This window comes from Cyclopterus lumpus, chromosome 3 (genome assembly GCF_009769545.1).
Source record: "Cyclopterus lumpus isolate fCycLum1 chromosome 3, fCycLum1.pri, whole genome shotgun sequence".
Classification (NCBI taxonomy): domain Eukaryota; kingdom Metazoa; phylum Chordata; class Actinopteri; order Perciformes; family Cyclopteridae; genus Cyclopterus; species Cyclopterus lumpus.
This window is the reverse complement of record NC_046968.1, coordinates 15,911,287-15,933,498: the sequence shown is the minus strand read 5'-3', so window position 1 is coordinate 15,933,498 and position 22,212 is coordinate 15,911,287. Positions and strand designations below refer to the sequence as shown.

General features: G+C 40.1%; 1 protein-coding gene across 1 annotated transcript; it reads right to left on the bottom strand.

Annotated features, from left to right (window-relative positions):
- Window positions 1–9,782: 9,782 nt before the first annotated feature.
- On the bottom strand, window positions 9,783–20,761 carry LOC117751599 (C-type lectin domain family 18 member A-like). Its single transcript, XM_034563533.1, has 12 exons — window positions 20,638–20,761; window positions 19,585–19,676; window positions 16,297–16,530; window positions 16,092–16,189; window positions 15,587–15,708; window positions 14,945–15,052; window positions 14,715–14,807; window positions 14,320–14,426; window positions 14,065–14,194; window positions 13,813–13,909; window positions 13,230–13,321; window positions 9,783–9,820 (listed from the first exon to the last, which is right to left on the bottom strand). The coding sequence occupies exons 1-12, from the start codon at window positions 20,759–20,761 to the stop codon at window positions 9,783–9,785; spliced, it is 1,335 nt and encodes a 444-aa protein (XP_034419424.1).
- Between the last annotated feature and the right edge of the window lie 1,451 nt (window positions 20,762–22,212).

Below are 22,212 nucleotides of genomic sequence, written 5' to 3'. Positions count from 1 at the left end.
CACACAGGGGAAGGAACAAGTTGACCTTCAAAATAAAACAGGAAATCACGAGACAACATGGACACAAGACACAAAACTTTTCCTGGACATGACACAGTCAAGATGCACAGAATTTAAAAACAGAAGTTGCATTCATTCAGCACTGTTTTTCTTTTGTATTTATTCTTTTGTTGGCAGTTGAAAAAAAACCTTGTTCAATAAAAGGACATCATATCTGACAGGAAAACTATGATGAGCAAGTTGGCTTTTGAAATGATGACTTTTTCTGGTAGCCAGTGGAAGCAGCAACATATATATATTTGGTAGAACTTGTAGTCTCACAATATATAAATAACAAATCATTTATAAAATAGGCTTTACATTTTTTGCAAAGTCATAAGAAGACTTTTAACTAATTATTCAACCAAAAACATTGTTACGGCATCAGTACTCTATCAGTGTTAAGTTAAACTAGCTGAAAATGTTTTACACTCAGAAGAGTGAAACACTGAAACTGATTAACTGCATATTTGTGTATATTGTATCTACGACAAAGTAGATACGGAGCACCGTACAATTTACGGCCTACTCACATAGCCCGTTTTGAAACTTGGAGCGTTTCACCCCCAATTTCAGTTTCCTGAGGGGTCGCCATGGTTCATAAGGTAGCAGCAGATCACAAATGTATTTGGGCCCTAAAGCATTCAGTGCTTTATAAACCAGCAGCAGGATTTTAAAGTCAATTCTTTGTCGGACAGGAAGCCAGTGCAAAGACCTCAGAACTGGAGTGATGTGATCCACTTTCCTGGTATAGTGAGGACTCAAGCTGCAGCGGTTTGTTTACAATCAGAACGCAACAGACCCTTCATTCCAAAACAATAAGCTAACAAACATGATCTAATCAAGTTTACCCGAAGCTCCGTCTGAAGAACAATTGTCATACGAGTGTGTGGTGGTATGCACCCATAGAGCTTATCTCTGATGGCGAACTCTTGAGGAGACACATCTTCTAATAAGATGCATCAGGACATTCCTTAGTCGTAGTCCAAATGCCTGCTGGAGCTGGATATTTTGTTCATTTAACCTCTTAGCGTTCCTGTAAAATTCACGAGAAACGCCTATCCAGACGTACCCAAAGTAAATTGAAAGCTGTAGGAGAACCATTTGGAGAAAATGCATGGTTTTGGTCTCCTTTGAAAGGTAACACTTTGAAGATTTTTCCCCAAACAATCAGAATCAGTGCTGCTGACATTGAGTAATATAAGTTGGCACACACATAAGTAGAAGATTTTCTATTTCTGCCTGAATATTTTTGTGAAATAGATGCCTGCAGATGATTATAGCTGGGACTTATGGTCTTCATCGGTGAGTCTGCTTGTTTTTAAAAAAGTTTTTTTGTTTGTTGTTGTCTGACAAAAACGTTGCCTGTAGCTACTCTGGTGGTCAGATCTTTAAATGGAGTGGATAGTTAGAATCACAAGAATCATAGGTTTCCAGAAATATACGACACCTAACTATAAATAGATGGACGATGAACAGTACGATCTCCAGCACACAGTTGGCTGGCCCGCCCACGGGCCACCGGAACCACATAAACGCAATGAAAACAATCAGGAATTGGTGCTCAATAATAAAATAAAAAAAGAAGGAAAAGGTGTTTTGAAGAGAATCTTTCCGATAACATGTCTGACCAATGAGAGAACACATGTGTTGCCACCAAGGGGCAAATAAATAAATTCCCTGAATCAGAACAAAGCAAACGAACTACACACCTGAAAACGCCTTTTGTTGTATATAAAATACAGTAATTATCTATCGTTATGTTATAGCCTAGGCTCTACTATTCCACATTTCTGTGCCATAATCATATATGGCCTTTTCTTCTTTTCTTGTTCTTTTTCTCAACCCTGTCTTTGCACAGTCTCTAATTGTCTTCCTCCTCTCTGAATCTCCACTCCTCCTCCCAACCTGGAGGAGTGGATGGCTGCGGCTATTTACGGTCCATTTCCTGGTGAGGAGGCTCTTGAGTGCAGCCCGAGCCATTCTTTCCCCGTACAATGCTGTGTTCTCATTAACTCTTATCAAAGTTCATCTTGCATCCAAATGCTGCACTGAAAAGACAAAATGAAAAAGACAAAACGAGAGAGAGAGAGAGAGTGCGAGAGAGAGAGAGAGCCTTGTGTAGATAAAGGACAGAGAAATAATGGTTAAATGGTGATTGGGGACGGGCAGAATAATCACTGCAGACCTCTGACGTTAGACTGAATATTGGTTTGATGTCAAATTAAACTGTGTTCATATGTGAAACTCTGATATTTTTCTATAGACCTGTCACGACCGAGCTATGGACCTGAACCCAAATACACGACTCGAGAGGCAAAGTTTCCAAATCACAGTTTATTAAACTGGAAAAACAAACAGAAAACAAACATGAACAAAGTAGCAATATAACAAGACCTGGCAAATGGCAAATGGCATGGATTACGCTGGTTCTCTGGCACAAAGGACAAGACGAACTGGCCCAGGACAAAGGGAGACGCAGACATTATATACACAGGGTAAGGGCACAGGTGAAAACAATCAGGTTGACTTTCAAAATAAAACAGGAAATCACGAGACAACATGGACACAAGACACACTGATTAAATTAACAGCGTTTCTTGGACATGACAAGACCAATATGTTTCTTTGTCCTTTTGGATTATGTTAGAGCTAGAAAAGAAGTTAGAGAAGCATAACTGGCTTGGACAAATAATGAAATAGAATTTACAATCATAATTCAATCTCACACACAATATAGGCCCGTTGATTAATACCCTCATGTTATTTGCGTTTAGTCTAGCATAAAATAGAAATGCCAATACTCACAAACCACTACAAGAACCTCGGCTGAGATGAAAACACTGTCCCAGCGTCAGTAAACAGAGGACACGAGCAGGTGGAGACATAAAGTGAGTACTTAGTGCAATCTATACTTGATTTGTACAGATGATTAGCAATCACCCTGTAATTCTGTCCGTAAGTATCATCTACCTCTCCTCATAAAAATACACAGTTATTCATCCTCCTGTATCATCAGACCCTACAGTGCAGCTGGATTTCCTCATTGAGATGTAAAGAGTGATAATTGGAGACTGATTGCAGTCTTCAATGACTATCACAAGATGCTTAAACACACACAAGCTGTATTTATGATAAGAAATCCTGCTGTCTGATGAAAAATTCATCTCAACTTGTAAAATAATCTGATGGATAGATATTTTGTCTGTTGCTAACATTTGCATGCATATTATGAGCGGTGCTAGCCAACGTACTGCTAACAGCCAACACAACTTGTGCCCAATTGCTCCAGTCCGTGTTAATGAGTGTGTTGTTTCAGTTCAGCAGTATTTTTCCCCTGACATCAGCATACTGAAAATGTCGAAGGCAATAGTGTTCTCCAGGGCTGAATAGCTGTTTGACAGATTATTCTAACTGAGGCGCACTTTATTTGTAATGATACAACAGCTGATTCAATTCCTGTTGCCAGCTAACACGTCTACTGTCTTATGACTTATACATGGACACAGTATTTGGTTTTATATAAATGGTCAAACATACTTCCTGTCAAAAAATCCCACACAAAGACCAAAACCAACAATGCATTATCCTATCTCTCCATTCTCTCAATAGACTCAAGCTCATTGTTCCTACTAAAGATGTTGATCTTTCCAAATTATTCGCAAATACATAGTTGTTGTTTTTTCAAACACTAAATAATTTCCTACTACAGCTGGGCATTGTAGTTTTTAGAAAATGTTAATTAAACGTGAGTTAATAGTGCATTTGTTGGGAACTATTTTCAGCTTTGGATTAATACACATATTCATTGTCCTACTGAGTCTTTATGGTGTTTAGAATTTACTTACTTACACTGCAGTGCCCATATTCATTGTAATCTCTGTCAGAACAACAGTGTGTCTAACTGATTTGTTTTAATAGTTTTGCTAAATGGCACGGAGGAATAAGCTGTATCAGGCTATGACTACATTGGAAATACAATTTTCATGTTGGTCTTTTAGAGGGGTTTGCTTCCCAAAGAGAAAGGGATAGAAAGGAATAAGTTCTATTGTTATTTAATTTTAGCTGTCATGGTTAGGTAAAGGACTGGTTAAACAGAGGTTACACAGGTCAGAATGTAGACAAAATAAACGTTCACAGCTTTACAGATGTGTGCATTTATAGCATGCAAGGCAGCAGGTCAAAGACACGCAAACAGCTGCATTTCCTCTCCACCTGAAGTGCCTGTTAGAGGGTCAAACCCCTCACACCTGTCCGATGTCCGACAATTTCAACTTTACAAAACAACAATTTGATATTAAGTGATGAGACGTTGTATGCGTGCTAGCAAGTGACAGCATTGCCTCAAAAAGCTAATAATGCTAAAATTAAATGACTGGTTGTTTGATATGACTGTGATCTATCCATAGTATCAATAATAGAAGGAGACGATTGATGCACAAACAGGACATTTGCTCTTTGAGCACTGTGTATGCCCTAAAAAGGCTGGTAGAACAACAAACATTTAAACAATTGAAGATAGATACATTATGTCAATAGTTATTACAAAATGTGTTTGACTCTCAAGAGGATGGAGAAATGCGTTCGAATAAGCAGTGGAAAGGTGACTGCAAAATAAACGAGGCATTCAAAAGAAGTGTTTTTGTCTCAGGAGTTGTGTCGGTGCTGCGGTGGGTGATTATTTGTATCGTGACTCAGATAAACACAGGGGACAGTATCTGATATTGTTAACACCAGCAAAGGATTTAACCATGACATGTGTTGGAGAGTGCTTCCACTTTGCCCAGGAACTCTGTCCCCCAACTCTAATATTTAGGCATTTTCAAATCAATAACTTGTGTCCCTGAGTCTGTGTACATAGCGTGCCGAATAAACCTCTTGAGTTATTCAGTGTAAACTGCCTGTGCCCCCAAAATAATCACTTCTGTAAGGAAAAGGATAGTTTAGGGGATTAGATGTTCCTTCTAAAAAGGAAAATACAGCGACTGGCAATTGCTTAATGTGTGTGTTTAGAGACAGCCTTAGGTCTTCGGGATGGCACTGTTCTGCTGCTCCCACTTTAATTGGCTGCTGGCCCCTCAGCCTCGCCTGAATGGAAAGTCATTTAGGGACCTTTCACTCTCATAGAGGATTGTCGGTTGCTGCTGCAGGAGAAATTGCATTCCTGTTTCCATACAATGGCTGGTCTGAGTTGGACGGGGCAAGAGTATCACTGTCATTATCATGACAATGGAAGCTAATTCCACTGCCACCGGCGCCATTCTGAAACCCTCTTCAGCATCCGCTTATCAGGGGGCACCATGAGACCAGCAGGAAGCTACGCTAGCGTTGCGTCTGTGGTAAAGATTTACACATCGAGTACACACTCACAGGCAGATACACACAAACACAATCAGGACTCATACTTTGTTTAGAGAGGCAGCCACAGGCATAAACCAACACATCAGCAACAAAAGTTTATTACACAGCACAGCTCACTTAGCGACACACTGTGTACACAGAAAATAATATAAATTGTTGTTGGTATTTTCTTAACATGGACATGATACAAATCTGATCCGGTGACAGTGTAAAATGCCTTTTAGTGTTAATGAAATAAATGTAACCTCTTAATCCCAGTAATCAGTAGCGTAGTCATTACAAATGTATGTTGTGCAGCCAAATATTCTTTGAACCAACGGAAATGTGTTTTAAATTCTAGAAAAGACCTTAAAGTTTCCAAACATATCATTGATACAACCCTCGTATTAGTTTGTTCAATATGAAGCTGGATCCTTTACGCACCGGAAATATTTTGGATATATTTGTCAATATATACTGTATACACTGATGGGAGGAGCCACCTGCTATCAGGACTAACTAACATTCACACACATTCACACATCGTAGGCATCGTAACCTTTAAAAAATAAAGTATTTTTTAGGCCTCTGCTCAAAATAACATACCCAAACTAAAAAGGGTGTATCTCTGCAACCACAAGGACTATTTGAATAATGTTGGTGTTATAATAAAGGCGACCCATGTGAGCTTTTGTTCAGATGTGTAAATATCAGTATATATGTTTAAGAGTAAATAAAGATGAAACAGCAAAAATGAAAGTTTCAGGTTCGCCTGGAAAGAAATGCACTTTCAGGATGATTATCTCTTTGGAATGATACAGCTGAAAGGTCTAAACCTCGCGCAAATGATAGCAGAATATGTGAACAGCCTCTCTTTGACTTTGATTAAGTGAAGCAGAACAAAGTTAGAGAGGGTTTAGTACAGAGAGTTCAGGCGAGGTCTCCAAAATGAGCATGTGTGCACATTTTGGCACCATCTGTGCCATTTATACTTTCTCATGTACCAAACCATATATTTTACTTGTATGTTACTTATGGTGTTCAATACATACAAATACAGCATTTTGGGGCATTTTTTGTAGAAAGAAATCAAAGAATTCCAAAACAATATAAAGACAACCAAACAAATGAACTGAATGTTGAAACCAAATGGTTCATATCTCGGTGATCTTTGGTGCAGAGGGATTTTGGTAGATATGTGTGCAATCTGTGTGCAATTGTCTTGCTTTTTGCTATCTGTCTTTTTCTGATAGCACCGAGCTACGGGTTGCTTGTTCATGAAAAATTATGATATTTTAATAATTCTTTTAGTTGGTGTTTGAGTTGTGTTGAAATGGCTGACTAATTCTTGTAGCCCAGGTTCTGTTGTTTAATTTGATTGTTTTACACAGTTTAACCATAATGTGTCAATATCCCCCTATATGGGGGGCTCAGTGTTTGAGTCTTGAAGGACACATCGATATGGACAAGCGGAGGCAGGGATCGAACCACCGATCCTCTGATTTAAAGGACAACGACCCTGCTCAACACTGAGCCACAGTCGCCCATAGACATTTGTCATGCCTCCGGTGTGTAAAGGCCTTGAGACTAAGCTAAGCTAACTCGTTGATGGATGCTGCCCCATATATACTATTAAGATATGAGTGTTTTTGTGTGTGTTGAGGTGTTTGAGGAAGGTTTGACTTCATGCATTGTGTAGAGGCATTGTATACTTAGTAAAGGGAATATCTCAAATGTGTTGAGTAAAGTAGAAAATTCCAATTAGTATATGGGTTTGCTCCTCTTGCTCCCAGTTATTTAACCCTGCGACCTCAGCCCTGTTTGCATCATTTCACAGCGTTGTGTCGTTGGTCTGACCCAATTATCTGCAGCCTGTAGCCCTCTCTATCCTCTGAGTGTATCATCATCTGCCATCCAGCAGGATCTTCCTGGGTTCCCAGGAAAGTAGTATGGGGTCAGACCTTGGAGGCGCCATTAAACACTCACTGACCTGATCCGAATTTAAACCACTCACACACTTGTACCTAAACACAGAACATTCCTTGGTGTATAATGGTAACACATGTTTTTTGTTAGGTGGAAGTATCAGGTTTAAAACCTGGCTTGAACTTTGTGTGGATTTGCTTCACACATTCACTAAAGTTACCACCCTTTAAAAAGTGAAAATAAAAAAACAATTACTAACATAAACTAAACAACTGTGTGATGTATATACTTTATATGTCCACTAATAAATAGGATTTGAGAGGATTGTCTAAATAAAATATTGTAGACTAAGCTTATCAAGAAAAATGTTGTGGATCGGAAATTGTGTTTCTAATGCTTGTAAATATTGTAAATTCAAAGATCCTTTAAAATATTTTAATATGTGAATGCTTTTCACTGCACTTCTTCCATTTATGTGCATATTGAGGTTGAGGTTTAAGAATTAGTAGTGGGAGGAAGTCTCACTCAGCTCAAATGTATGCATCTCATATATTGGACTAAAGTCAGACGAGCAATGGTTAATCAAGAGATGGGACCCTCAATGTGATAGATGTAGGCAGGAACCAGTTACATATCATCTGGCTTTGTCCTTGCCTTTTTTACTCGTATAACTAGACAGCAGATTCTCCTAAATTGGAAATCCAATCATTTGCTTTCAAACTCAACATTGTTCTTCAGTCATTACATCGCCTCTCCTCTCTTTTCTGGAGTAAAGTAACGTGTGACCTCTACATGCAGACAGATTCAGTTTTGTTCCTGTCTGCTGAGTCACAGTGTTGGTGCTTTGGGCAAATCAGCAACAGAAACACATTAAGCACCTTGAGGTTTGTTGTTCGACGTGATACAACAGAGGTCAAGTGAATATAACGCCTCCCTTCAGGTTCAGATTTAACCCGAGACTGAAGGCATCCTCAACATACCTGATACATAGCGCTCATTTCATTGTTTGGTGTGGATAGTCATAACCTTGATAGAGGCCCTAATGTTACAGAAACCTTCGCTGTCCAAGGTGCTGAATCGATCTTTCAGCAAATAACATTTCCCCTGCAAGGTTTTTCAAGATGATAGTACCAGGATTTTAATCCCAGTAGGCCAACACTACATTTTCTTTAATCCTTTTTTGGAAGCTTGGTCAGTTAGTTTTTTCTCTTCCCGGGATTGTTTTACTCGTGAACACAATAACCCTTGCTTCACAGGATTTTCTGTAATTCATTTAAAGACCTTTTGAGTTCTTTCCCAACTCAAACATTTAAATCAAACTTTGTTTTAAACCTCTCATTATCATCTTGTTGGGGATCAGAAAGAAAATATCTGGCCACTTTAAAAGTGAAGCACTCTTACTGTATTGTGCTCGCTGGATGGCTATGTTCTTCGTCTCTGGTGCCCATCTGCTCTATCAACGATACTGGTATGACAGCTGGCTCAGGTCACTTAACAACTCACAGCTTCAAGAAGAAAATCACATACTCCCCCAACCAACCAACTCCTGTCACTTGTCATATACTCATGCATTCTCTATCTTTAAAATGCAATTCAAATCATTTCTGATTTAAAAAAAATTCAAATTCATATTTTTATGAGTGAGATCATTATGAGAGGAACTGAAGATCATTCTACTTGAGTAGAAGTAAGTTTCTGAATTTAGCCAAGGCTAAATGTTAACATCAGGGTAATATCATTGCTGTTGTAGTTAAGTACGTAAGCATGCTATATGCATATATATATATATATATATGTATATATGTCCATGTCCGTGTCCATGAGGTTTGTGAGGTGTGGGGAGGAGCTATATTTGAACTTTAAACAGTGACATAAGATGAGTCAGATGATGTCACTGTTTAGATTTTAAATGTAGCTGCTCCCCAAGAAAAAGTCTGATAAAAACTGCAACAAAATCTAAATTTAGAGAATGTTTTGTTTACGTATCCAGAACTTACAGGAAATTTGAGCTTTAATTATCTCGTTCTTTGCTTTAGTGTATTTTAGTGTATGCTATTTGCCCTGTCTCCACTTTTCTCTAAAATGACGTGGATTCAACGTGGCCCACGGTCATAACTGTGAGAGTTATTCTCTTTTCTTTCTCCTCATTTCACTGAGCAGCATTAAAAGAACTGCCAGACCAGATTGATTTCGAGGTCAAATGCAGCCAGTGGCTGGAAACAATACAACAGCCTTTTTTATTTCAACTGAAGTCACTCACTCAGAGGACATATGCAAAGAATGACATAATTCATTTTCTAACATTAACATTCAACCATTCAATGATACACAATTTGACACTCAAACATGTACAATATATACAGTACATCTACACTACATTGATCTGTGTACAATGATTGAAAAAAACATGGCCATTGTCCCAACTGACATTTAACACGTTCTGCACCGTTAGTTTCACCCCTTTCGAGAAATCCAAGTCAACTGCCGTCCTCCCATTGGGCAATGCGCTTTGCAGCTGTGAGATGCACACAAACACAGACAGTGTTTGACACAGACAGACAGACACACATAGATGTGAGCAATGCAATTTATACATAAATGAGACTGGGAGGAAACTATTAATCTAAAACAAAGACTGAGACTCTTTAAATGCATATGCAAATGTACACATACACACATAGACAGACACACACACACACACACACACACACACACACACACACACACACACACACACACACACACACACACAGACAGTGCTCTGGAGAAACACAGCTTAGTGTCTGCTTCAGGCTGTGTGATATCCACTTATCATTTTATCACCAATTAACTCAACACTGCACTGAAGGCTGGAAATCACTCTGATGGGGTGGAGGGCTTATAATCAGCTGGATTTATGCATTTCACTCATTGCTTCAAAGAAAAAGTGCTTTTATTTCTAGAGGAAGGGCAGGACAATTATTGATCAAAGAATATTCAGTTATGTTTAGCTTTGTTAATGACCACTAAAGTTTGCAGTTTAATTAGCACTGATATATAATTTGACCAATTAAGCCCCTCTTGATCATGATCTGCTAGTCTGGTTCTACGCTAACACAAACTACACAGAGAGAGACATTAGGAGGTCGTCAAAAAGCAGGTTGTAAAAAGGTTGTATTGTCAAAGTTGACCACATTCAGAGCAGATCACTCATTCAGCTCTGGGTGATCAATACCAGATTACACAGCAACCACTTACAAAGACGCACTCAAGTGGGCAAAAGTAAACATCTGCCACCCTCTCATTCCTTACGATCAATGTAAGTGGTATGTGTGTGTCTAAACACTGCAGGCCTTTGAGGGCCTGATGTATATTGATTGCTCACAGGCTCTGGATGGCGAGCACTGAGTGCCATTGATTTAGACTGAGTGCCTTGTTTAAATGTGTCGGCAGGATCACACATTTCAATGTTGTGTTCATATCATTAATGGACACACTGGATTAACATGTTAGATGTCACCCTGCTGTGATTATTAGCCACAAATAATGATCTGAAGACAGAAGAGAACAGCAGGTGCGTCTTTCCAAACGAATACAAAAAGTTGTAAAACTCCTTTAAGTGATATTTTTTACAATAAACACTGAATCAAATCAATGTCTCCAAATGATTCTTCACACAGATCTTCAACAGATCACTGGAGCTGTGTGAAGTCCCCTTATGCTTTAAACGCTCCACAAGAATCCCTCCATCACAGGTGTATATGACTACAGGCCCGTCGCCAGTCATGAAGTCCTTTTAGATACTGGTATTGACCCACCTAAAGGACATCGCAAGACCCCTGCTGGACCCCCAGCAGTTTGCCTAGCGGACAATGATGCAGTCAATGCAATACATCCTGCAACACCACGACTTCAGACTGACACTCAACACCCTCATGCCAATCATCCTACTCACCAAACTCACCCAGCTCACTGTCCCTGCTTCCGTCTGTCAGTGGATCACAAACTTCCTGACAGAGCAAGGAATGAGTCTGCATACAGATGGCAGGTTGAAAGGTTCTGTGTAGTCAGAACAAACTGGAGCTGAACGCTCTTAAAACGGCGGGGCCGACAGTGGACTTCAATGTCTGCTTTGGAAGCATTTAAGTTTCTGGGATACATCATCCCCAAAGACCTGAAGATGACTTCCAACATTGAAACCATAAGGAACAAGGCAAAGCAGAGGATATACTTCCTGCTGCAGCTCATGAAGTTCAACTTACAATTCTACACCGCAATAATAATTGTGTGCTTTGGATCGGCCACCAAACATGAGCGGAATATAACGGACAGTCAGGAATGGCCATGAAAGCGGATTCTGAATATGTAATGTGAAAGCCTGAACCGACCACCAAGTCTGCAGCTTACACTTTTAGCTCTTGTTTTTAGTTTTCTCGTCTTCACTTTCATTTTTTGGGTGTCATTCCATTCCATTATCCAAACCGCTTATCCTATTTAGGGTTGCTGGGCGCTGGAGCCAATCCCAGCTGACATTGGGCGAAGGCCGGGTTCACAACCGGTAGCCCTCACGTCACACATAATGAAAACCATGGAGAGACTGCTACTGCACATACTCAGACTTCAGGTACGACACGTACTGGACCCACTACAGTTCGCATACCAGGAGAAGGTAGGAGTGGACGATGCAATCACATACCTGCTGCATAGGACGTATACTCACTTGGACAAGGGGAAAAGTGCTGTGAGAATCATGTTCTTCGATTTCTCCAGGGCTTTTAACACCATCCAACCCCTCAGACTGGGAGACAAGCTCCTGCAGATGGGCGTGGACGATCACCTCGTATCATGGATTACCAACTATCTGACAGGGCGGCCACAGTTTGTCAGACTGAAGGACTGCCTGTCCGACACTGTGGTCTGTTGAGAGTCTGGTGGAGGACTTTGTTCAATGGTGCAAACACAACCACTTACAACTCAACACTGCTAAGACCAAGGAAATGGTGGTGGATTTCCGCAGGTCTAAACCCACTATGCTACCAGTCTCCATTGAGGGGGGTCAATGTGGAGGTGGTAGGCACATACAAGTACCTTGGGGTAATTCTGGACAATAAACTGGACTGGTCTGCCAACACGGACGCAATCTACAAGAAAGGGCAGAGCCGGCTGTACTTTCTGAGGAGGCTGCGGTCATTCAACGTCTGCAGCAAACTCCTCGGGATGTTTTACCAGTCTGTCATCGCCAGCGTCCTCTTCTACGCGGTGGTGTGCTGAGGAGGAAGCACTAAGAAGAAGGATGCAGGGCGACTGGATAGGCTGGTGAAGAATGTTGGCTCTGTGGTTGGTGCTGAACTGGAGTGCATCACTTCAGTCGCCGACAAAAGGACCCTCACCAAACTGCTCACCATCATGGACAATGAAAGCCATCCACGGTACCATCACTCGACATAAGAGTCTGATCAGCTGGAGACTGCGCTCGCTGCCATGCAGAACTGATAGACTGTGTAAATAATTCATCCCCAAAGCCATACAACTGTACAATAAATACAATCTGTCAATCAAAGGTACCTCACTAGAAAACCTCAGTTGACAGACAGTTCACTAGGAACAATGTTTACTGGCTATGTTAGCCTTTTGCACAGCCCCCAACTTACTTACTTACTTACTCACTGTTTACACTGACACTTTTTTTCACTGACTACTGGCTATGTTGGCCCTCTGCACAACGTGGGGGGGGGGGGGGGCACGTTGTGTCTAAAGTGTGACAACAATGTCAAGTCTTAACAATTCTAAATTGCTATTACTGCCCAAGTGACACAATGACTCAGTGGTTTGCAATACTGCGTCCCAGCAGGCAGGTCCACCATATGGATGGTAATGTGTACAAAAAAGAACTCTACCTTCATCCCTCAACACTTTCTTTCACCCTTACCCAGATGGAGCCTTACCATGAAGGCAAATGTATCGGTTCTGCGTTTTACATCGCTGGTCGTTCCAGTTAAAGGCGCTTGATGCCTGCAGCTCCACACAGTTTCCAAAGCTAGACAGAGAGAGATGAGAAAGTGACTCGTCTTTTTTAGCTGTTGATTAGAAATTGTCATTGTAAAGGGGAAAAATGTTATACTTTTTCACACTTTTTCAGTTTTGTTTGTTTGGATTTCTGATGAAGCAGATGATGTTGTAGTTTTTACTACAGTAACTCACAAAGCAAACACACAGATTTACAAATGTGGCCAAATAGTCAACCTGAGTGGATCTTTTAATATTAAATGCTATTCAAGCTAGATTTGATTTCAGAGACGAAAACAAATGAAAGACCAAACTACAGAAATATCTTGCAGTACTAAATTATACATATTGTGGATCCTTGGCAGACACATCAGCAGATTGAAATAAGCGTGAATCCCAGGCCAAAAAAGTAATTTTCTAGCGTTAATTTTATCTGCTTTTTGTTTATCTCCATTGCACTTGGCCGTCTGTGTATGATGTACTCCGCCGGAGCTTTTGTCTGTTAGTAAATGTGTCTCTTACCCTTGGTTGTCAGGTTGCCCAAAGGCAAAGCTGCTGAATCTAGGGCTCTCTCCTGTGTCCCAGCGAAATGAGTCTCTCAGAGGCTTATATGTCAAACCTGTGGAGCAAAACCATTGCTGTTTTATCATGGCAGCATCTCCACAACCTCCACCTGGCAGAACATCGGTTCAAAATGGCAGCAGTCTACCACCTAATGCTGTTTGGTGTTCGAAAACAATATCATATCCTAAATATCTTCTGAAGAAGGACTACCAATCCAGAAGTTTCGTGTCTCAAAGTCTGTGTTGGTGACCTCGTTGCTCGTCTCCAGCTGGCTGAGGTAAAACGCCAGGATGTCCTGAACCTTCTGATTGTGGATCGGTACTAGAATACCTCGTCGTTCCTGGTGGTGTAAACAAAAGACAAAGCCACCCTGAAAGTTGAATGACATATGTAGATTTCCATGACATAGTATGACTGTAGAGCTTGTCTCACTCTCTCAGTGGGCAACACACACCTGTCTCTCACCTGACAGTGACTCCTTGCTCCATAGTAGGTGTCAGTATCTGAAGACACCGTGAAGCAATCACCATCTATCATCACATCACAGCTGTGGAACGGAAACTGCACTTTCTCTGTTGGGACAAAAGTGAACAATAATGATTCATACCATCCATAATGGCTCAAGCTCAATGAACAGACTTAAATATGTTCTTATCTTTTTAGCCATTACAGTTTTGCAGATTTGTGTTCAAGAAACCAAATAAAGTTACGGAAAATAATTGTGTTGCCTTTTTAGCTAGAATATATGAATATCCTCAGTATGTGTGTTTCTGTGCATGTTTTGATTATGAAACCAATCTGTGTCTCAGTGTGCAAATTGTTGAGGTATATAAAAGCACAAAGAAGTATACTGCGCTTACCTGCACACTCAGCACCACCATAGCCAACATCACACAAACAAGAGCATTCTTCTTCTTTGAACCGACCGTGTAAACACTGCACACTGCACAGGACTGAAAAACAGACACTTGGTACAGTGAAACATGCCTCTCTACTTTGAACAATAAAGAAAACAGACCAATTTGACGAGGCCTGATGTCAATATGTTTTCTATATCCATACTGCTACGCTTGATGTGGATGACTAGTACCCTGGCAGAAGCGTCCGGTGAAGCCTGGGTCACACATGCACTTGCAGGATGAGATGTTAAGATGGCCGTGTTGACCGCAGCTCATTCTACACGGATTCCGTGGAATTTCTGATAACAGATGTGCATGCACACCAACACAAGCACACATAAGTGCACACACAAACAATGCAAAATGAACACCTGGAAATCATTTTTGCCAAAATCAGCAGAACTCTGATTCTAGTTAAAGTGATATAACCAGGATGGAATACACAAGATACTTTGTGAATGGCGAACCTGAATTGAAAATAACTGGCATGATAACAGATTTCATAAGCTACTACATTTGTGCATCTGCCATCTTGGTTTAATTACATTTAATATGGATTGCTAACAATCGCTAAACATATTATTGATAGGTGTGCATAAATGACCCTGAGGAGCACAATGGACAAACTACTGTACATTAGTGGTACTGGTAGTACTGTATCGATCCTTTAAAAATACAGCGAGCATGACGTGCATGTCTGTGTCATGTTTAATCCTAATGTGTCTTCATGAAAACCATTCATGTTTATAACAAATACATAACTTTATATATATATATATATGTGTGTGTGTGTGTGTGTGTGTGTGTGTGTGTGTACATATAAATTGTTTTACCACATAATCCACCTCCATGGTCCCAGAGTCTAAAGCAGCCAGACATAACAGAGGTGCAGAGAGAGCAGTACAGCCCCGTCTTATAGGGCGTCACCAGCTGACCATTCACCTCCCAGTTACCCCTGAAGCAACACAAATACATACTGCAGAACACATATACTAAGAGACACACAATCACACAAGATCTAGAGTAGCGTAAAGGGGTGGGGGGGGGGGGGGTGGGGGGGGGGGGGGGGGGGGGGTGTTGGAACCATATTAATGTTCAAAATGTCCACATGGGACAGGAACATTATTTTATAATGATCATATTCTTTTACATTATCTGAAGTATTTATGTTTTCAACAGAATACAGATTTGTGAGCTGGATTGCCAATAAAACAGTATTTATTTAGTCTATAACTGAGTATTAATTTTAAAAGTATGAATTAATGTTTGAAATTAAACTTTGCTGTTCTCAGATGAATTCTTCAATTATATTTTTGGGGGGAAAACTGTAATTGTTACCCAGGGTAATATGCACAGACAAACATCTCCGATATATCTCCTTCCCTCAGACACAGCTGGCTGGCACAGCCCACGTTACTTGAAGTGGCCCACACCAACTACACAACAACAGAAGATGTAGACACTACATCAGCACTTATATTTTGTACTGTAAAAGTAGGAATCCACACAAACATAGGTAGAGTTTTTATCTGCTTGTTTATACCTGTGTATAGTGTTGACAGGTGGCATTCGCCCTACATTGCCTACTCATGTAGAGAAAATCTTTCCCCTCCTCAAACCAAGAGTGAATGGCGTCAGAAAATGAGGTGACATCATCAGCAGAGAGACGTGTGTTCCACCCAACATGGCTGAACGATGAGGCGTGTGGAGGAGGGGGGTCTGTGTGACACGATGCTGCCCTCTTCTTTGCAAGTAAGGCCAACTTCTCATTCCACTCCTGTAATGAAAAATAATAAAACACATCTTTCACTTTTAACATTTACAGTAAAACTTGTTTTATGTGTTGGGTTCCAACAAACCTTCAGATTATATATATATCACGTAAACGTCTGTCAGATTTGACAATCAATAATTGTCACAGGTCATCTGCCTACTGCCTCATGTACAGAAACCCTCGCAACATTTCTAGGACTTTAATAAAGGCATTCGGAAGCTGTTTAATTCCACATAAATAATGAATAATACATTATCTATTCAAATGGAGAATTAATTAGCAATTACATCAATTATTAACAGCAGGAAATGCTCATAATCAACTCATCTAAATATGAAAATGTGTTACTGGGGTCTGTTGGATTTGGAGCTGCACCTTAAATCTGAAATGAAGGTCATATTGTACTTTGTAGATACTGATTAAAATTGGAAGAAAGAAAAAACTATTTGGCATGAAGGTCATTCCCAATAGTGCATGAGTGATTTTCTTATCCCGTCTAATCCCTTTCAGGGGTCGGAGCCAGCCTTAGAGTACAGTTGGCAACCGGCAGGGAGACACCGTGAGCAAGCTGCCAGTCCAGGGCCAACAAACTGATCGGCAGTGACACTCATTGTGTGCTACATATAAACACTTCACTAAGTCACACATTCTCCAAGATTTGTAGTGGCTGATTCAAATAAACAACTGGTTTCCACACAAATGTACCACAATCACTCACTATGCCACAGAAGTGAGAGAACAAACGTCACATTCAGATACTCTCACTATAAGAAAGGCAACCCCATGTGGAAAGTTACAGATTCAATATGGAAAATTATAACAAATTAACAAAGTGACACATTTGAGTGAAGTTGAATGAACTGATATTTATTGTTTATCATTTCTTCATTACTGCATCTATTCCTCTTAAGAAGACTGGTACGTTCTAAACTCTTGGGTAGTATTTTCTAATAATAAAACATCCTATATTAATGGTTTAAATTGTAAATAATGGCTTTATCAGGGTAAATGAATCAGAAATGTGTTCAGTACCTAGTATTGTAAGGGATTACAATTGGAAATACAGTAATTACCATACCTAATCCCAGCTGTTACTTTGACATTTTCTTTAGTCAATCTTAATGGCACTTTGATGGAGGGTTGTTATCACTTATATAATACAGACACAACATGTGAATAAGTTCTGCATGTGATTTGGTATATGCAGTGGTAAACCTACTTGAAGCTGTATTCCTGAGCTATGGGCCGGCTACTCGTTGGTGAGAGATGTAGGACTTTTTGTAACATGTGTATGATCACCAGTAAATATCAGAGTACTGTGAAAAAAAAATCCCTGTTTAACTGATGCTGCTCATTTTTCCATCACACTTTCCTCCTCAATCCCGCCAGCTCTCATCTTGTTAGTAATAGTTCACCACCATCAAAACCATACAGGTACCTTGGTAGAAAGTGGTACATTCTGTCCAACAACTTTTGGTTGGGGCTAGACAGCGTCTGGAGGATATAATTCAGAAGTATGAGTGTGGCTTAGAAAGGCGGAGCCCCCTTGAGTTCATTGTTCACTCTGCTCTCTGATGTCTGCCAGGCAAAGTCCTCGGCTCACACTTTGATGCCACCAGAGGTCACCGGGCAATATTTCACGTAAGACATTTCATTTCAAGGCATGTCATGTTATATCCACTGTGGGATTTGAACGTCTCACTCGAAAATATGTGAGTTTCTCTTTTGCCTACTTTGTGGTGCCATGAACAACTGCACTATACCAAATTAGCTAAATCAATAAACTTGATATTTCTCTGCAAAGATCTGCAGATCTGTTTTTGCCACCCCAAGAGCATTAAAATGGAAGTGTTGGAGTTTGAGAAGATCTGAGCACGGTTAATACAATACAATCTCACAAACAGGTCATGATTTGCATCTCAATGCTGAACTTTCATTTATGTCTGAGAGTGAATGTATGACCTCATAATACTTCCTCAAGAGCTCGAAGAAAACCTACAGAAAGGGAGGAGCATCACTCATTTCTTGAATATTGGTATTTTATCTCACCCTGAAAGCAAAGCCAAAAGGTCTATATTATAATCACATCAACACAATCTCACCACAATGCTTACTGGTTAACTCCTCTGTGAAAAAAAGCTAATTCTGATATTCACAAACACAGCCCAAGCCTTGAGCCTTTTAACGTTTATCAGTAAAGGTACTTTAATATGGCTCTTCAGCTCCGTAAAGCGTCCTCTGAGGGTTTTCACTGGGAAATTACCTGTAATACCACAGTTGTGATTGCAGAATGAATATCCACATCCTCTTTTTCTCATTACTGCCTTATCAGTTGAGAACAGTTCTCCGAGGCTGAAGAGCAGTCGAAGAAAGGGAGCTCAGTCTGTAGGGTGGCTTTGAGGATATAATCTATGACAAAGTGACAGTTTGCCCTGGCACAAATCTCATATTAGGCCCAGAAGATATCTGATGCATTGTGACTTTCATAATCCATCTTTACCTTGCAGTGATTATCACATGCAGACGAGACAGTTGTGTAGATAAGGACTGTATGGCGAAGCAATAGATGGAGTAAGATCAGGAGAAGATTTACTGTAGCTTGGGTGTTTTACAGAAAGTGGGATTAAAAAACAAAGTAAAATATTAATATTAGGAATTGCTGCACATTCAGCCACACCTCACCATGATCCTCAAACTGTTTTTATAACTCTAAAACAGTATTTTAACTATGTGTGTTGATAATTAGGAGACTAACACATGTATAATGTTGCCGATGTATATTCTTATTCTGGTAGAAAAAAATAGATGAATTGGTATCATAACACTCAAAGACTATACGCACAACTAATTGATTTTGGGTTTATTCTGAATGTCCACACTATCATTCAGCCTGCAGCAGAGCACAGCAAATGATGCACTAACACTATTTCACACTGTAGATATCACACACACACACACACACACACACACACACACACACACACACACACACACACACACACACACAGGCACACACAGGCACGCACACACACAAGAAACAGACAATATGCCACAAACCATTTTTTGCATGTTAGCTGCCAAGGGTTCGACCCGGCTGCGCAGTCTATTGTGCTGGGCAACAATCTGCGAGTGCTCCTTCATCCCGAGCCCTGGAAGTAAACAGAAACGCTGATTTCGTTATTACGACCCTCCTGCCGTCACCATGGCAACGGAATGGGTCAGTTGAGTTGAACCCACAAAAATTAAAACAAAACTCCAAACAATATTTTTATAAATTGTGCCACCTACTGAGTAAACAAGCCTCCCTTAAAAGAGATGTCAAATGCCATAAAATCCCTCAAATCTAGGATGCTTAGACCTACAGAATAAATACAGTATAAACCCTGCAGCATAAAAAGATAAAGAATGTCAATATAACACAAATGTAATTATATATGTGTCTATAGGAGAAGTCATAACTGTTGAAAATACTGTAGATTAATAGACACTTAAATGTCCCTTATCTGCTTATAACTACATTATAATGTAGTTATGTTGTATGTTAAACCGTGTAATATATGTTTATATACTACTAAAGTACTACGAAAGCGGATAAAGTAAAGTATTACTTCAAAACGTTGCTATATTGGAAGCATGCAGAACAAATCCCATATCACATATGAGCACATTTCACTAAAAAGTTAAAGAGTAGAGATCTGCTCCCCAGTGATAGGTTAATAATTTCGCTTTGCGTTTGGCAACATGCCATCAAAACGGTAATTGTTAAGCTGATGCCAGACTGCTGTAACACAACAGACAGGGACAGAGAAGTTGAGCCGCTGGTGCTTTGCCAGATGGATCTGGACAGCTACGAATGCCCACTTGAGTCCACAGCTTAAAGGATTGCCACTTGATTGCAGACACAAGACAACAACTTCCACTTATAACACTTATAAAATCGTATTATCTTACACTAACTTGCTATAATTAAATGACATCACGGAAACATGTCTAACTTCTATTTAGCAGTCAACATGTGTGCTTGTTCTTCATTCTGCACGAGGTCTCTCTAGACCAGAGGAGGCTCCTGTCCCTCGTGGCCACCTGACTCGCGCATCGCAGTGTGTTTACCGGTGATGGTGGACCTCTGGAGCTCCGGTGTGTCTGTGACAGCCCGGTTGGCGTCGATAAACGGCGGCAGCAGAGACAAAACAACAAACAGATCCCAACACCGGGACGCGGTTCCGGACCCCATTGTGAACTCCTGAAGTGTCTCCGACAGCAGCGGCCGCTTTGCTCTCAGCGGCTGTGCCTCTCTGCCCGTCTCCTCCCTCCTCTTTTCACTACAATAACTTTCACCCCGGGCTGCGCGACCCGAGCACACAGGCTATTCAATCCACTCACTGTAGTTAACTCCTCAATATTGTGTTACGTAATTAGGATTTTGACCGAATATTCTTTCTTCTTTTAATAAAGCTGGGCATCCAAAATGTTGCAAAACTAAAAGAATATGTGTTAAATTTTAGACTGTTCCATTTTAGTAATGGATTATTATCACTGATATATTAACAAGCCAGCTTTTTAATGTTGTGTTTAGTACAGTTTAGTACTTTAGTCCAAAACCAAACATTTGTAAACTGATAATGTGATTTGTGCATACAGTAATGATGTGTAAAGTTTGATATCTGCAAAGTATAGTAAAAAGTACAAGCTGTAAATTAGAATAATAATGTAATACAAACTGAACATACTCAATTAAAAAACAAGTATCTCAAAGACATAGTTAGTAATACATTTAAAAGTAATAACTACTTTCCATCACTGACAGAAGGTTTGTTATAGTGCCAATCAGCTGTCAGTCACTGATGACAACACATATCATCTAATCATCTCATCATTTCATATCATCAGAGAGCTAAGCGTGATTGTCACATCACTGTTATATGAGTGGACGTTTGTTTTGAGACACTGATGTCCATCATTCTGATAAATCAGGTGAAGCTGTATTCCTGAGCTATGGGCAGGCTGAGGTGCAGGAGGTGTTCTTTTTTAAACTGAAACAAAACAGCAGAACTTGATGTGGTACCAAATGATCAGATAGGTGTGAGTCTGGAAAGGTACCGTATGAAGCTGTCTGTTTGAACATGGTGACAATGTTTTTCTATGGCATGAATCATGCTTCACACACTGTGGGATGATTCAGTGTCTGGAGATGACTGCAGAGAGACACAATAGACTAATGTATCTCCCCTGTGGGCTCAATGTGTTTGCAGCCCAGTTATTATTATCTCTTTAATTTTGCTGCATCAGAAAATGGACTGTGAACAAACAACAGCTTTGCACACAATCTGTTAGGCTCAGTCAGACATGATCACCCACTAAGAGGACTTCTCAGGTGAATGCAACTGCCGTGATGACAGAAGTCATCTCCACACTAAATATTTTCTCTGCATCAGCATAGTTTTATTTTATTCTGAGACACAATCAACATCTTTAACATTTAAGTTTAAATTAGCACATTTTCCACAAAGGCCATTTCGTCTGTAGAATGGACATCATTTTACTTCCTCCACAGCCGACAGTATTAAAGAAGATGTTGAAAATAAGTCAGTAACCTGACTTTCAACTCAGCTGGGGAGCTGGGTCTAAATTATTTAGATATAGTGGGGGTAAATGGGAAGAAAAATGAATGATTATTTTTAAGTC